The sequence below is a fragment of the Poecilia reticulata genome, linkage group LG2 (assembly GCF_000633615.1).
Source record: "Poecilia reticulata strain Guanapo linkage group LG2, Guppy_female_1.0+MT, whole genome shotgun sequence".
Lineage (NCBI taxonomy): Eukaryota > Metazoa > Chordata > Actinopteri > Cyprinodontiformes > Poeciliidae > Poecilia > Poecilia reticulata.
The window spans coordinates 23,352,932-23,369,131 of NC_024332.1; the positions used below are offsets into that span (position 1 = coordinate 23,352,932).

Genomic DNA, 16,200 nt, shown 5'->3' on the forward strand with positions numbered 1-16,200 from the left:
AAAAGTTAGATAAAAAGTTGTTCTGGTGTTTATAAATGTTTTTTTTCTTCTTTGATTGACATAACATTTAATGGCTGCGTGTTTCAGCTGCTTTCTGCACAGCTCTCCACACAGACAGTCACAGACTCCGCAATCTTTCACTACACATGTGCATGCATTAGGAAAGGCGAAAAACACTCAGATTGTCTGGAAAAACCAAGATTTGACAGAATCAACAGAGTAGTGTGCACGGCCTTTAAAGCTGTGCAGAGGAAAACCGGCTGTGATTTTTAAGTTCTGGGCACAAAACCTTGAGTTTTATGTCACGAGTTTAGTCAGTTGTCCCCAAAACGGATCATTTAAAATGCTTTGACTGGGACATTTAATGAGAAAATTGATGCGTTTTCACTCTGTTTACCTGAAGTGTCAATTGTTTTCCTCCTGACCTGTAGCATGTTCTGGTTTCAGGGGAAAGAAGACTGTGTGCTGTTGATCATGGAGAAGATGTCTGACTCTTCACTTATAAATGCCACAAACGCAGCGCTGCAAACGTGAGTGTCTAAGAAGCTGGATAAAAATGAAGCTAAATGTATGAATTATCTACAAGGGATATATTGCGAAATGCACTCCGTTTATTTTTATGCTGTATTAACAGTCTACATAATCTTGTGTTTTAGTAACTTTTATAATCTAATACACTATTTAAAAGTAGCTCAACCTACATATCTGGCATCATTTTTAATTCCTAACAGGAAGTCGTTTTGGTCTTGAATGACTTGTATTGGCTAACAGGTTTTAGCTTTGCGCTACACTGCCCCCTATGTGTTTGGCATGGTTGTGCGGGTTCATGTGGATGAAAATTGAAACCGATCCCATGTGCATGATATCATGTTTTTTAAACAAAATAGTGTTTTTATAAAGATATGTTTCCATTTTGGACAAGGCTTTTGTCATATTACAACTTTATGTATTTTAGAGGGATTTTTGCAGGATAAATTGTTTTTTACTATAGATTTTAATTAGAGGTATCAGGGTAAAGGGGGCTGAAAACATATGTGTTCCACATTGTTTTTAGATCTTTATTTGTAAAGAGTCTCAAAGTCATGTATCTTTTCCTTCCACTTGGCAATCACTCAATACTTTGTGCTTGTTTATTACATTGTAATCACAATAAAGTACGGTGAGGCTTGTGATTGTAACACGACAAAATGCTAAATATGTTCACAAGGAGTAAGTACTTTTGCGATGTATAGATGCTCGTACTCCAGGTTAGACTTTATATGTTGCTAAAATGTGTAGGATTACTTACTGGAAAAAGTGTTTATAAAACTTAAATGTTGTGGAACTCTCCCTGGTTTGGTGTGTCTGGAAGAGAAGGAACGAAGGGAAAACGTCGTTTTCTTTTTAGCCTGGGCAGCAGTGTAATATGACCCAGTGAAGCGATGTCAGTGTGAAACTGTCTGTCTCCATCAGTCCGCTCCACCTGGCTGCCCGCAGCGGCCTGAAAAGGGCGGTCCAGGAGCTGCTGTCCAGAGGAGCCAATGTCCAGACGGCCGATGAGAACGGTAGGACGACCAGCTCCACGCCATCATTGCTGCTCTGCATGAACGCTTCTCTGTCCTGCAGCATGAACTGCACTGTACTGCTGAAGGGTTTGGAAACGGCTTTCTCTCTGCTCTGCAGATGCTCTACTTTTAACATCAGCTCCCACTGGGTTGACGTTGCCCATGTACATTACAGGCATAGCACAACATTTTACTAACTGGTTTTGGTCTAGTTTCTAGTGCAAATAGAAGAGAAAACTAACTTATAAGTAACTTTTCAGCAAGATACAGGAGCTTGTTTTAAGGCAATAACTTTTTAATATTGATGAAAAGGTAGTAGTTGCCCAGGCAGATTATTTCACTTATAAGAAAAATGTCTATCAGTGAAATAATCTGCTATTGGATCTAGAACTTTATTATCAATATTAAAGAATTATTAACTTAAAACAAGCTCCTATATCTTGCTGGAAAGTTACTTATAAATTAGCTTTGTCTTATTACAAGTGTATTAAGATATTTGCACCAGAAACTAGACCAAAATTGGTAAGATTTTGTGTCTTTTCAGGCAAAATTTGTTGTACATTTTCTCTCATTTTTATAATTGTAGCAACTCTCCTATAATACTTTCTCAGCTCTTTGAAAAGATTTTAATTAGGGATGCAACAATATGAAAATTTGGGCTGATATTAATGTTGCCAAGAAGTGATATTTACCAATATCATATACATTCCTAGTCCCTTTTGACTTCACCAATGTGTCTTTGCTTCAGTTAAACTTCCCATAATCCTTTGGTGCATCACTGTCACATGACCAACCTGCTCCCCTCCCCCTCCAGGTCAGATCAGTAACAAAATAGAAATATTGTTTGTTAATATCAGTCCAGTTTGATTTATTGGACCTGTATCGATATATTAAAAACTGCCAGACTACGGCCGATACTGATGTTAATACCAATATCGTACATCCTTAATTTCAAAGCATCTCTTCTGGAACACGTTGATTCCAGAAGAATATTTAATAAGATTTTTGGCTCATAATAACCATTTTTCTTTCCAAAGGGTTCTGATATTAAATGCTTTCATTTTCATTCAGATGGTGGGAGCTGTGGCTTATCGGTTTAGGTTGCTTGCCGACTTGCTGTGTTCTCTATTTAATGTGTTTACTGGTCAGGGCTGGATGTCGCTGCTTTTAAAACCCAAATTGTCAACTAAAGTCCAAATCGACCCTGTTTGAATTCTCACATTATAGTACGAAAACTAATTTAAACATAAACAATAAATCTAATGTTCATCAGCTTCTTTTTTTTAATATCTTTTAGTATTCCTATATGTGTATATGTGCATTTTAGAACACATGACGGCATCCAGTAAACGCTGCAATATTTATGTACAGGTGATTTCCTAAATGCTGTAAACATTCCCAAACCCTGCGTGTTCTTTTACAAATACAGATAAGTGTAAAATAATAGAAACAATGCACCTTTGCTGTAATGCATTTGAAATTGACTCCGGCATAGTAATCCTTTGCTAATTCAGTAAAACCTTCCCAAAGCAGGAAGCAGTTGGCGTTATGTGGCAGCTGGATCCTCTTTGTTCTCTGAACAGCCGATGGAGAAACAAAGTAAACTGCAAAAACCAGGAAATGTTGATGCAGTGAAATGAGCAGCATCCACTAAAGACCCCCCACCCTGTTTCACACGTCTCACTGAGGCTGAAAATGTTCAGCTTTGAGGCTCCTTCCACAGGGAAAGCGATGTGGTTCATCTTTGTTTAAAGCTCAAAACCCTTCTAGACTTATTTGTTATTATTCAGGATGGAATGAACAATAAATGATAACTGTGGGATAGATTCGGGATGTGAACAATTAATTGACTTTTGACTAATGGTTTATTACATTAAAACTAGTTCTAATCCACGGAGACCTTGTTTTAGTGTTGTAGTTTGGCCGCCATCCAGCAGAGGGCGCCGTTGCTCATAAGTATGGGAGCCAGCTGAGCCTTACTAGAACGGGAAAGGAAAACAGTCCAATCAGAGTTCGGTTTGAGTCGCTAAACGCATTTTCTCCGGTTTTGTTTTAAAATATATTATGTGTTTCAAATATCTTTCTTTTTTCATCTTTTATTTTTGTATTTGGCAACCTATGTTGTTGGCAACCTTCTAAAGCTTCAAAACTAAAAATTATTCCAAAAGGACCGTGGGCGGCATCAGGTGTTCCGACTTGATTATTTGAAAAAATATTTGAAGTTTTTTTTCATATTTTCTAGCAAAAACATGAACAATAAATAGCAAAACTTTTGAACTGCTTCAATGAAAACTAAAGTTAACTAAGACTGACATACAAGTTCAAAAAGTGGCAAGACATTGGACAAACAAACAAATCCATCACGCCCCTGATGTGTTCTTCATCTCTTAAATGAATGGAAGGGTCTGAAAGTTACCAAAGTAATCTAAACATTTCCAAATACAAAAGTTAATTACAGATTTTGGTTCCAAACTAACTTGAGTATATTCTAGCAGCTCAAAGAAAAAATGTAATTGATGGAACTTATGATTTGGAAAAAAAAAAATCCACATGAATGACCATAAAGTCTAAGCTTAATACTGACTGAATTATCTGTTGATTCAGTTGATTTAACACAGCTGACTGTAATATATGTTAAACTTTAATCATGATTTCCTGTTTGTAATTCAGCATATTACAGAAAATGGTGCCATCCATGTTATGGTAAGATGGTTGGGCCTCTTCATACAAGAGAAAACTCAGGTTTTTAAGCAAAGGGCTGCTGATCAATTAATCTTGAGTTGATCAGCTTTAGATCAGCTCATTAATCAATAACTCGCTGCGATCTAAAACCTTTAGTGGTTCCTCAGTCCGTCCAGCCCTGACTGATTGTCGTTCCTGTCTTCAGTGTTCCTGTCTCCCTTCTCTCTGCTCCACCTGTCAGCTGGCTGGAGACTAACGGAATGCTGCTCCATCTTTGTCTTCTGCTTCGCCTCCTTCGCTTCTTCCACATCTCCCTGTCTCCTCCCTCCTCCTCCTCTCTGCTCCGTCTCTGTCCCTCTGCCTCAGGTCTGACCCCTGCTCTGGCTTGTGCTCCTAGCAGAGAGGTGGCTGACTGTCTGGCTCTCATTCTGGCTACCATGATGCCTTTCTGCTCCCCTTGCAGCTCTGGAGCTCCCTCCCCAGGCTCCCTGCTGAGGCAGCTGCCCCACCAGGGGGGTAAAGGCGTGGCCGCCGGCCCTCGGGGACCCCGCAGCCCCAGGAACCCCTCGGGACCTTCCAGCGAGGGAACTACTGAGAACGACTCGGAGGACTCTGAAACGTTTTGACGATCCTTACCTCGAGCTGGTCACCCGGACTCCTCAGCAGAACGGTGCTCCTGCCAAGCAGAGCGGGACGCTGGTCAGCATGGAGCTCCAAGGGATTCAGTGTTACGGAAAGAAGCAACTTTACAATCATCATTTACAGATATTACAAAAAATATATATAAAATAATAATCTCAGAAAATAATTTCTAATTTATTCTTTAAATAATTTATATTTTCATTAGCTTTTTTTTTTTTTTCTTTTCTTTTTTTTTTTAATCATGTCTGAATCTATTACAAACTAAAATTTATTTTAAATCCTTTTTTCTAACTGCTGGGTTTTGTTTACGGGTTTTGTTTAGCTGCGATACGTTCTTGGGATTTTGTGAGAAACGTAATAAACTTTTCGCGCCTCACGAAGAAGTCAAATCAAAATCTAACTTTCTTGACTTTCAAGTTTTAGATTATTTAAAAAGAAAAAAAAATCTGTGGCTTATAAAAAATAATGAGGAATCTTTAAATCTGCTCAGAATAGAATGTTGATTGATCATTGCAATATTAGCTGTGTTTCCACTGCAGGAGCCGTTTTCAGGTTCCTGGGGCTGTTCTTTGGCCAGCCTCTGGGTTTTACATTGTCAATATTCAAACACATTCACAAAAATCAGTCGAATATTGGAAGAAAAAGGAGCTTGGACTTCTCCTAAAAGCTGAGAGCGAGCTTTAATTATTACAACTTTGTGAATATTACAAATTTCCCTCAAATTGGAGCGACTTCTGTTTCACTAGCAACTGTAAAGCAGTCAGCAGTCAGGTCAGTTTGGCAGTATTTCACATATTTTAAGACAAAAAAAACGAATCAATAATTATTGATATTGATTGATATGAAACCCTAATATTGTGTCACGTCTTTCAGCTCTGCAGTGGAAACACAAACGGCTAACGGATGCAGTTTGGGAGCTGAGAGCTGAAACGCGTGTCGGTTTAAAAGCAATAAGACAACTTGCTTAATTTTTCTAAACATTCAGACTTGATTGAAATTAATATTAAGAAGTAGTGTTGGTTTTTTTTGTATTAGTTTTTAGTTAAACAGATGACGTAGTACAGCTGTTACACAGTGAACCCTTGGGGCTCCACATCTTCACATTGCGCCTGCGGACAGTTCCTCTCCTCTGACTCGGAGCAGGACGTCCGGCGGCTCTCATTCGTTTCTTCCCTGGACCGGCGCCATGCGGCCGACTGGCCCGCTCCGTCCACGAACGAGGAGAGCTCCATTGGCACCGGCTTCATGGCCGGTCTGCACGCATATACACTGACTGACGCCGCAGTTGGTTCTTACGCTCACGGGTGCTTCGGTCTAAACTAACCTCGGAACTTAGCATCTGCATGGCAAAGCTATGCCACTCTGAGACGAGGTTTCTTTCTTTCTTTTTTTTTAAAGCCATTTTAACTGTTTGTACACAATTAAGATTATTAAGAAATTCAAGTGTAGTTTTAAGTTTTTTAAAAACTTGTACCAAATATTTGACTTCCATGCATAAATAATTAGCATGTACTGAAGGGTTACATGAGCAGGTACTTTTTGAAATATTTTACCAGCTTAAAAGCACAAGTTTGGAGTTGGCTGCGTGGTTTAATGAAATGTGTCCAGAATGTGAATAGTACAGCCTCGATGAGATGCTTGCTAGTTTAATGTTCACCAGGAGAGAGAGAGAGAGAGAGAGAGAGAGAGAGAACTGGTACATCTCAGTCCCACCAACAGAAAAAGTCACATCATTGGCTGGATTTCACTGAAAATAAAAGATTTTACAAGGTACGATATAAATGTGTTACCACCTCATTGATATCTTTGTTCAGTGGAATCACTTGTTCCTTCTCCGATGAAGACTTTTATTTTCTAGTTGATTTTAGTCAAATTCTTTGGCAGCTAACAAAAATGCTACTCCGTTAAACAACATACTAGCTTCTTTGTTTGCCCGAATGAAATCCCACCACACGCCGCATTTGCTAAAATATGTTTTCCTTAACAGAGAAAGGTTTCTATGTCACACAGAACAAGCCAATGGTAGTCATTTTGTGAACATTGATAACTGTTTTAAACAAAACGGTCTTATTTAAACTGTCAGCTGTTAGCTTGCACAACATTAGCAACTAGATTTGCGCCAGCCAGAAGATGCCAGGCATTTTGTTACACGAGCTAATGCTAGCCAAATTGCGAAAATTGCTAATATTATAGCCATTTTAAACAAAACACATAAACTCCTAATATTATTAACTCGATTTACCCCAACGAGAAGATGGGAGCCATTTTGTTAAAGCACCAGACAAACAAAATAAAAACTATTTGCGTAAAATACCAGCTGCCCTTATTTTTAAATATCGGTATGGGCATTGGCTTTAGAAAACCGCAGATCGGTCCAGATGATGTGTGGAATGACTCGTTGAGGGAACAGCGGCGTACCCATCGATGGAACGCAGCATTTGTGCAGATGTGGACGAATGATGAGATTATCACGTAGATTAATGCATTTTGTCCTGCAGTCTTAAACGGCCTCCTGCACTTTGACCTCTCCATGGGAACCACCCGGTTGTGCGTCTTTGCACACTTTACAGTTCAGAGTAGCACGGTTTCCAGATTCCCAGAAAAAGACCAAAAGTCTTCTTAGCTCAGTTCTTTGTGCTATTTATTAACTTCATCATGATGGTACAAATACAGCCAGCACTTAAATGTAAAATTACACAGGGCCTTGACCACTCCTCCCTCTTTCCTCACCCCCATTTGTCTGCATACCAGCAACGTGCCATCGTCTCTAACGTGTCCAGTGCCTTGATGTTGATTCACGTGGTTCRTTTTATAATATTTTATATTTGTAAATTTCGGAAATGATGTTTTTTTTTTCTTTTAAAGGATAAGTTCACGAAAAACTCCAAATAACTTGTATGTTAATAAAATTCACTTGAATACTTGAAGATTCTCTCGCCTTGGGTTTACTGCTTTGGCTTTTTGTTGATTCTTCTCCGTGAAATGAAGTCAGACGTCGGGAAAACTTCGTGATTTTAAAAATAATCTGCCGGTTTCAATCAGTAAAGAGAATATTGGAAATGCCTTGAGAAGAGATCGAGTTGCCATTAGAAAATCAAGTTATGCTATTGTGTGAACTTATCCTTTAATATGTGGAGACATAGATGAGAAAGTGTTTGTTTTTCTTTCCCACCTTCCTGTCTGGAGATTTTCCTTTTGTTTAGATTTACTGCCAACATTTCTGATGATGAGACCAAATTAATCGGACATGTTGAACCGTCTCCTCTGCTGTTACTCCAAATCAAAACCCCTGAACTTACAGGTCATAATAATAAACAAAGGAGTACCTTCAGGTTTTCCTTTAAAGTTGTGTGTGTGTGTGTGTAAGTTGGCTTTAGGTACTGATATGAAAACGACTAGTCACAGCTTTGTACGAAAACACTTCCCGTAACAGATGGTTGATGTTTGGGTTCAAACGATTATGAACTGATAAGCACACAGATGGTGAACAAGCACAGTGTGTTTCTGCCTGTGAGACCGAGTCTGGCCACCAGTATTATTATTATTGTTATTATTATTATTGTACAAGAAGAAGAAGAGCGTAGGCAGGCCTGACAATCTCCATCGTCATGTGTCTGATGATTTTCATACCAGTTCCTGATGCAGTATGACATGCTGAGGGCTGTTTGTCAGCAACCTTTCTTTTATAGCAGCTGTACAAATAAAACTAAAATCTGTTTGAACCTTTTGTGTGATGGTTTGTTTTTTTTCTCTCACCGATTTCTTTTAATAAAATGCTTCCATGTTTTTCAAACTTGGTGCTTTCAGATATAAAAACTAAAAGGTAATCCTGTGTTTGCATGCAAATTTTGACAAATGTCAATTAAAAAAAAAAAGTATTCAAACCCCTTTACCCTGATGCCTCCAAATGAACGAATAACACAGCAGACTGGTCAGGTCTCTTCCTTAATAATAAAACTGTTTTCTGTGAGCTGTGGTGAATGTCTGTCGGTCATTACTGGCTACTTCAAAGGTAATACATTTACTGTATTTTAAAATGTTCAATGAAGGAAGTTGAAGTAATGAACACTCTGAACCCGAGTCCGTTTGAAAGAGTTTTATTTGTAAAAATACTTAAATCCTTTATCTTCCACTTCTCAGTCATCACCCCTTTACTATACCAATGAAATCCATGGAGGTTCATGGCTGTAATGCTGCCATAATGTAAAACGGTTCAAGTGCTATGAAGAGTTTTTCAACCAGGCCAAGTAGCAGCAGCAAAATACTGACACTAGCTGAGTTTCCATTGACCATATAATTGCGTAATTTGACATTATGGACATAAATTATCTTAAAGGAAGTACATTTTGAAAAAAAGAATCGCGTTTCAGGAGGTGAGGGTTTTTTAGCTGTACTGAAATGGGTTTATTTCGCAAAACTAATGGAAACACGTTTTTTTTCTGCATCACACGAGTTACATGATCAACAACCAGATGTGGTATGATGGCAGACTGGCGCCGCACATTTTTAATGACCCATCACATTAAACTTATTCACGTGTGATTTTAATTGCGTTTCTTATTTGACGGAAGCACTGCAATTGGAAAATTGTGCTTTTTAGACATTAGCGGAATATTGACAAACTTTCGCGCACATTTTAAATGGAAACGCAGCTACTACACTTGATCTGACCAAACACAGCAGTTTATTTTCTGTTGGTAGGCCAGTTTTCCTCGGTTTTATCTGTACAACAGAACATTTGAACTGATTTTTATAGATGTTGAAGAACCAAAATGAGGGTAAAAGTTGTTAGTTTCCTGCATCACTCAGGGTCTCAGCTCTGAGCTCAGCTGAAACACCCATAAAATCTGACGACATGTGAATTTGAATGTGTGGTTTATTTATCTGACCTTATTGAAAATACCTTATATTGCTATAAATACATCATAATTCCAAAAACAGATCTTGTTTTGTCCCAGATAAACGTATCCGGATTTAAAGCCCGGGAGGCTGCAGGTAGTCATAGACAGGCTGCAGACGCACAGAGACGGGCTGGGGGTTCAGATGCGTCCCGAAGGAGAAACAGTTCCCGCCTCCTCCGATCAGGAGCAGAGCCGGTTCTCCTGAGTCCGTCAGCTCAGAGCAGAAGGAGTGGAGCATCAGAGGCCAGGGCACGGAGCTCTGCGCGCACACATCAGAATCAGACCTTTGCACTAAATAATCTTGTCAGGGTACAAAGAAAGTACACCCTGCTATGCTACGCATGACAGAACATCATAAACGTTTTCACACCGGACTATCAGGTGTGAAAACTCCCTCAAAGGAGGGTGTACTTTCTTTTTCCCCATAACTGTAGCTGAGTGAAAGCTGACCGTGTCCAGTCTGAACTCCACGCTGCTGTACGTGCTGAGGCTGACGACGACGACGCCAGGAGCGCCGTCTGAATGCATCCAGACTCCGCCGACCACAATCAGCTGATCCCCGAGCACGTGGGCGCAGTGAGAATACCTGAAACAAACGCAGGAAGAAGGGAGCTCAAAGTATCGCGTTTCTCAAGTCTGAATAGAGTCTTAATTTAAAAAACTAAATAGTCAGTTAAGCTAGCTTGACTCTGACAACCTTAACATGTAGATGTGCTGCAGAATTCTGTCTGTCTGATTCAGTTAAAAAATAAGACACACACACATAACTTTATGACAGAACATTAATAGAGCAGGAGTTTAAATTAGCTAATCGACCACCTGTGTTCAGACGATCACTTATTAATATGTAAAATAAACATCAAGGCTGAAAACAAAAAACTAACGGACTGAATGTTCCGTTTGTGTTGGAAATGTCTGCATGTCTTTTGGCTTTGAATCCCGATACACCGATGGAGCTGCTGTTAGTCAGTTGCTATGGCAACGAGTCTGTGCGTAGCTTAGCGAAAACATAGACAATGAGTGGTTTTGAGTTCGTCAACAGGTTTTCCGTGTTATTGTCTCTTTTGCTGTGGCGCACTGCGTGAAGTTAACAACGCCTCCATGTCCAGGTTTCATTTTGTTAGTGGAGTTATTCTTACTGCAGCAGCGCGGCTGGCCATGGACGACAAGTACAAGAATCGTTTTCTTGCCCTCCATCGTTTGTACGCACGCACGAAATTTCCACACGTGCACAGTAACATGCGACGAGTCCATAGAAATTCGGCACATTTATCGTTTCTAGAATCAAACTGAAACAGTTCAGAGGAAAACCGCTGACCTGGGAACAGGAGGTGGACGAACAGCTGCTCTGATCCAATCGAAGCCTCGTTCTGTCGGCGTCAGGAGGCTCAGATCTCCCAGAGGCTCACCCTCTCGGCTCAGACCTCCAAACACAACAACGGATCCGAGATACGAACAAGCTGAGTGAGAATGACGAGCCGCCGGCACATCGCCCCCTACTGGGAACTGTGGATCATGACGAAATGGAACGAAGTTCCCTGGATCAACCTCCAGAAGCTTAGAAACAGAGTAGAGAGCGCAGACGTGCGAGTTTATGGGAAATTCAGACAAAAACTGACCTCAGTCCAGAGCTGCTGGTCCAGACTCAGGAAGCTGCTGTCACCCAGAGCACAAGCTGATTGGTTCTTCCCACCAAACACAAACAGGAAGTGTCTGCCTGCCGTGAACAGGAAACAAGGATTGAGCCTGGGACAAGAACACGTTTGGATGAGAAGTGAAACGTTTTCAAGTCATCAAGAGAAGTCCAGTTGGTTCTGGAGGACCGAGGGTCAACACCGACATACTGGGGGTCAAAACTGACAGACCACTGGATCGGCTCACCTCCGTGCCGGACCACGGTGGCAGTGTGTCTAAATCTTGGTGGGGGAGGATTCCCCGTACAGTCCATCCGCTCCACCTGAACCTTCTCTGCGTCTGGATGTGGAGCCTTGGCAGTGGACGAGTCAAAGGTCAGTTTAAACAGGTCGGAGTTGGGTCGGAGCGGCGAGGAGCGGCCGCCGTACACCACCGCTCCTCCTCCTCCGGGGAGGGGGGTAACCGTGTGATAGAGCCGCACGCCTAGAGCAAACGAAGAAAACATTTACAAAACCTCTGAGGCCAATCATTGGCAAGTTCAGCAAAACCTGTAGAATGAGGAGGAAACGTTGATCTGACCCAGATCTGCTGACGCTTCGATGGTGGTGGACCTCCAGCCATCCTGATCCCTGATCAGGGATCTGGACTGCGTCACCCTGCCTCCTCTGCTGGACCCTCCAGTCAGCAGCAGCCCCTCTAACCTCATCCAGGTAGAGGCCAACCCCAAGCCTTCCAGACATACCGGCACCGCCCTCGCCTTCAGCTCTGTGGAGCTCCAGCTCGGACTGACGGACGGTACTGGAGATGGTCAGACGGACTCAGTTAGAGGGGTTTCAGAAAGACGCAGAGGCCGAAGCAGAAAGGTTTCGCTACCTGAGGTCTGACTGAGCAGAGCCTGCTCCATCAGAGCGCCTCGAGATGCGGTCAGGATGAAGTAGTGGGAGCACTTCTGGTGCCATTCCTGAGGGAGGACAGGAAGACTTTGGAAGAGTCGGGTTGGCTTTTACCACCAGAGAGCTTTAGTCTGACGGAGGACTCCGGCGAACCTCGTGCTCGTCGAACGGCTCCAGGGTTTCGATTCTATCCCGCTCCTCCTGGGGGACTAGCCCCAAATAGAACGCATTCATATCCACACACACACACCGCTCCCAGCCCTGAGGACAACAAGCACACACACACACACAGTGCTCATTAAGCAGAACATACATGCTTTCATAATTAAAACAAGCATGTCCTGTTAGGTTTGCAGCTGTGCCATACTCCTGCTCCAGTGAGGTTTCAACTTTCTGACTGCCTACCACAAAAAACAAATCAAAGTTTGTGACGGTGATGTAACAACAGTAAACGTGTGGTTTGTGCACTGGCCTTGTCCAGGAACCTTTGCCTCTGTGCCGGCAGATCTGGGTACTGGTGCAGGGCGCGCAGAGTTGAATTGAGCTTCAGGAAATGGTCCTGCATGACGCGGCCGAAGGGATCGTCGGGACGGATCTGCTCGTACATCACGAACAGGGACCGCGGTAGGCGCTTTGCTGCCCAGCTGATCACGGCGTCTGACCTGCGAGGCACACAGTGGACCGCAGCTTTTAAAGCCTTTGCAGTGCGACGGACACCGCTCTGTCACCCTCTCTGCTGCTGTACCGCTGGGTTTCCATGTAGGTGAGCACCACTTCAGAGAGGATCAGGGTGGGAGCGGCCCAGTCCAGACCAGCTGCACTCAGAGCCTCCTCCGTCAGGGATTCCTCCCTAACATCCACCCCTAACAGGCGGTACTGGCTGCTGCACAGGTAAATGGGCCCTGAGAACAGATATGCGATCATAGAATAAAAGTGAAGCTGTATTTAGACAGCAACGCCGTCATTTTAGGCATCAGGAACCTGCGTGAGGACTCGGAGGCAGGCAGGGGTCCAACAACCCTCTCAGTGTCGCGTTAGAAGTGACCAGAGCGGCTTTGCGCCGCGCCACGTCAGGAAAATCCACCTCGAACACGACGGTTCCGTCCAGAGCTCCGTCTGCACGGAGGCGAAAATACAGAGAGTCGAAGCCGGCGCCCAGCGACAGAATCTGCAGCAGCGGAGCACAAGAAACACGAGGGAGAGAGAGAGAAGAATGAAGGAAACAGTATGAGGGATTGTTGCTGTTATCGATTCGATCAACTGTCCAATGGTGGGATTTAGACAGGTTTCACCAACTCCAGTACTTTTTAAGACCATTACCATGGCAGAAATGTTCAAAAGGAATTGGTATGTAGCTTTAAGGTCAGTAGTCCAAAGATTTATTGTACAGAATAAATCTAAGATGAAGGCAAAAAAAGCTAGCTAGATAAATTCTTTGCATTTGTCATGGATGTAAATAATACTAATAACTGCTAGCCAGCTAGCAAGTACTAACAGCATTACCCACTAATATTACTTGCTAGTTAGCTATCAATAATTAATATTGGTAATAACAATACACTTAGTATTTTTGACCATATGCTAGCTAGGTAGCAAGTACAAAAAGTACTTAGCCAGCAAGTATTAGCATCCATTACTTGCTGCTAATACTTGCTGGCTCTAAAGCTAGACAACTTAAGGTCTTAATTTGAGATGCATTCATTTAAGACTTTTTAAGGATGTCCATAATGTCCATTTATGAGGAGGGACTTGAGATAACATTTAATTTGAACTGGTCATATAAATTGGTTGTATAAAAACGAACTCAACAGAGCTCACCTGTCTCTTCGGACATTTCGCAGTGATGTGAAGGAAATGCCTCACACAGTGGTCCACAGCTCTCCAGCGCACAAAGTAGCCCCTAAAACAGCCAAACATGCATCAAAGGTTGACTGACTGACTGCAGCACAGCGATGATCCGGCTGGTTCCCCTGTGAGGAGGTTCAGACATCTTCTCACCTGTTGATAAGCGGGGCTCTTCGAGGTACTTTACACACAAAGTGTTGGATGAAAGGGTCCCTGAAGTATCCCTGCGCGGCGGCTGAAGCCTTGCTCACCACGCTGCTGTCGTTGGTTCCCTGCACCTGAGGAGGGAAAATAACCCGCTGCCATCAGAAGGCTATTTGAGAATGACCTGTGCTGGAAAGTCTTTTATTTTGACGTGTATTTATGCTGCGATACTACAAGGTTTACACTATTGGGAAACTGTTATTGGGGCTGCACAGTGACGCAGTTGGTAGAGCTGTTGCCTTGCAGCAAGAAGGTTCTGGGTTCGATTCCCGGCCTGGGGTCTTTCTGCATGGAGTTTGCATGTTCTCCCTGTGTATGTGTGGGTTTTCTCCGGGTACTCCGGTTTCCTCCCACAGTCCAAAAACATGACTGTCAGGTTAACTGGCCTCTCCAAATTGCCCCTAGGTATGAGTGTGTGTGTGCATGGTTGTGTGTCCTTTGTGTCTCTGTGTTGCCCTGCAACAGACTGGCGACCTGTCCAGGGTGACCCTGCCTCTCGCCCGAAACGTTGGCTGGAGATAGRCACCAGCAACCCTCCCGACCCCACTGAGGGAAAAAGGGTGCAAGAAAATGGATGGATGGATGGAAACTGTTATTGCTATATTGCAATCAAAGACATGCATCACATGCAATTCATTTGCCAGTTGTTGTGTTATAGATTACAAATGGCCAGAGTTATTACATGATTGGCAGTCATTCAATTATTAGGCATTATTGGTCGACACAGTGTCCCTGCAATACTGTATTTGAAAACTTCAGTTACTTTAGTTATTCCAGACAGCGCTGCCTCCCATTCTACCGACAGATGAGTTTCCTAATTGATTGTCCAAATTTTATGGAGCATATTTTTATTGCCGTCTTGTAGACAACAATAAAACACTTTGTTTTTAATACATGTACATTGTCTTTACAATATTAAGTTAATATTATTAATATTAAATATACTCTGCTTTCTTTTTTTTTTTGTTGCAATGTCATGTTCTACTCTAGGATTCACCATCCAACCTGCTGTTCCAGAGACGTTTAATATAAAATGGAGTTTGGTTATTCAGTTTTGCAGCTTCACATTAAACGCTGCCTGACTCTCACTGAGAGGAAGAGCCTTCATGAAGAGACACGTCACACTGTAGTAATATTTAATGTGCAGTATTGCTTACGAACTGTGCCACATATAAATTACACAGAGTACAGGTAAAGACAGGGGGTTTTTTTCAGAGAGGCTGAACTTGCCGCCGTATCGCTGCCCTTTCTCTGCTTCTTTCTGGCTCTTGTTGCCATGACGCCATCGAGCTTTCCACTGCAAACTTCTTCTTCTTCTATTTCTCTGGACCACATCACCAGATAAAATAAAGTACAATATTTTAGGGATCTTTTGACATTAAAGTTTTGGCTCTTTCATCCGAGCACTCCATCAAAAATAATACAAACATCCGCCATGTGAGAAAAACTCCCGACTTCCTTCTCATGTGGTTCTCGGTTGCCCTCCAGCGGCCTGGAGGTAGAAGGATCACGTCAAGTTTTTGTTGCTCAGTAGCAGCATCACCATTCTTTCATACAAAGCAATTCAAAATGTGTTTACAGGGGAAAATTAGAACATTAAGCTAAAAGAATTAGATTAAAAAACACAATCTTACATTCTAATTCTACACTCTAATCTTGGAAAAAAAAATTTAAAACCATGTTTGTTTGTTTTTTAATGAGAAACTGCAAGAAAAGCTTATTTCTCCCCCTTGGAAGAGGTTGCCACTCCCATTTACAATCTTTGTCTTGCTGTACTGTACGGTTAGAAAGATGGACAGACATTAGGACTGGAGATATGATTCTTGCTCGTTATGATCAATGAAAATTGTGGTT

General features: G+C 42.1%; 2 protein-coding genes across 4 annotated transcripts in view; one reads left to right on the plus strand and one right to left on the minus strand.

The window, feature by feature from the left end:
* ankrd44 (ankyrin repeat domain 44) overlaps positions 1 to 5,065 on the plus strand; it is a 34,031-nt gene extending 28,966 nt beyond the window's left edge. For 2 of the 3 annotated variants that reach the window (XM_008437663.2, XM_008437671.2), the window contains exons 26-28: positions 448 to 530; positions 1,453 to 1,544; positions 4,593 to 5,065. In XM_008437663.2, the coding sequence (XP_008435885.1) occupies positions 448 to 530; positions 1,453 to 1,544; positions 4,593 to 4,852 (435 nt within the window). In that variant the 3' untranslated portion in view covers positions 4,853 to 5,065. The remainder of the gene's footprint in view (positions 1 to 447; positions 531 to 1,452; positions 1,545 to 4,592) is intronic. The other variant, XM_008437677.2, reaches the window with a different exon arrangement.
* A 2,649-nt stretch (positions 5,066 to 7,714) lies between these two features.
* lcmt2 (leucine carboxyl methyltransferase 2) lies at positions 7,715 to 15,824 on the minus strand. Its single transcript, XM_008437654.2, has 14 exons — positions 15,577 to 15,824; positions 14,296 to 14,420; positions 14,116 to 14,197; positions 13,279 to 13,465; positions 13,043 to 13,199; positions 12,770 to 12,959; positions 12,451 to 12,558; positions 12,278 to 12,365; positions 11,984 to 12,202; positions 11,651 to 11,887; positions 11,389 to 11,486; positions 11,088 to 11,275; positions 10,220 to 10,355; positions 7,715 to 10,028 (listed from the first exon to the last, which is right to left on the minus strand). The coding sequence occupies exons 1-14, from the start codon at positions 15,679 to 15,681 to the stop codon at positions 9,843 to 9,845; spliced, it is 2,106 nt and encodes a 701-aa protein (XP_008435876.1). The 5' UTR covers positions 15,682 to 15,824; the 3' UTR covers positions 7,715 to 9,842.
* Between the last annotated feature and the right edge of the window lie 376 nt (positions 15,825 to 16,200).

Excerpts from the sequence above, each read along its gene's own strand:
- lcmt2 (XM_008437654.2), bottom strand. The coding sequence starts at position 15,681 with ATGTGGTCCAGAGAAATAGAAGAAGAAGAAGTTTGCAGTGGAAAGCTC. Across the intron at positions 12,559-12,769 it reads GGCAAAGGTTCCTGGACAAG|GGCTGGGAGCGGTGTGTGTG; the intron begins GCCAGTGCACAA and ends TGTTGTCCTCAG. Across the intron at positions 12,203-12,277 it reads TCTGCTCAGTCAGACCTCAG|TACCGTCCGTCAGTCCGAGC; the intron begins GTAGCGAAACCT and ends GACCATCTCCAG.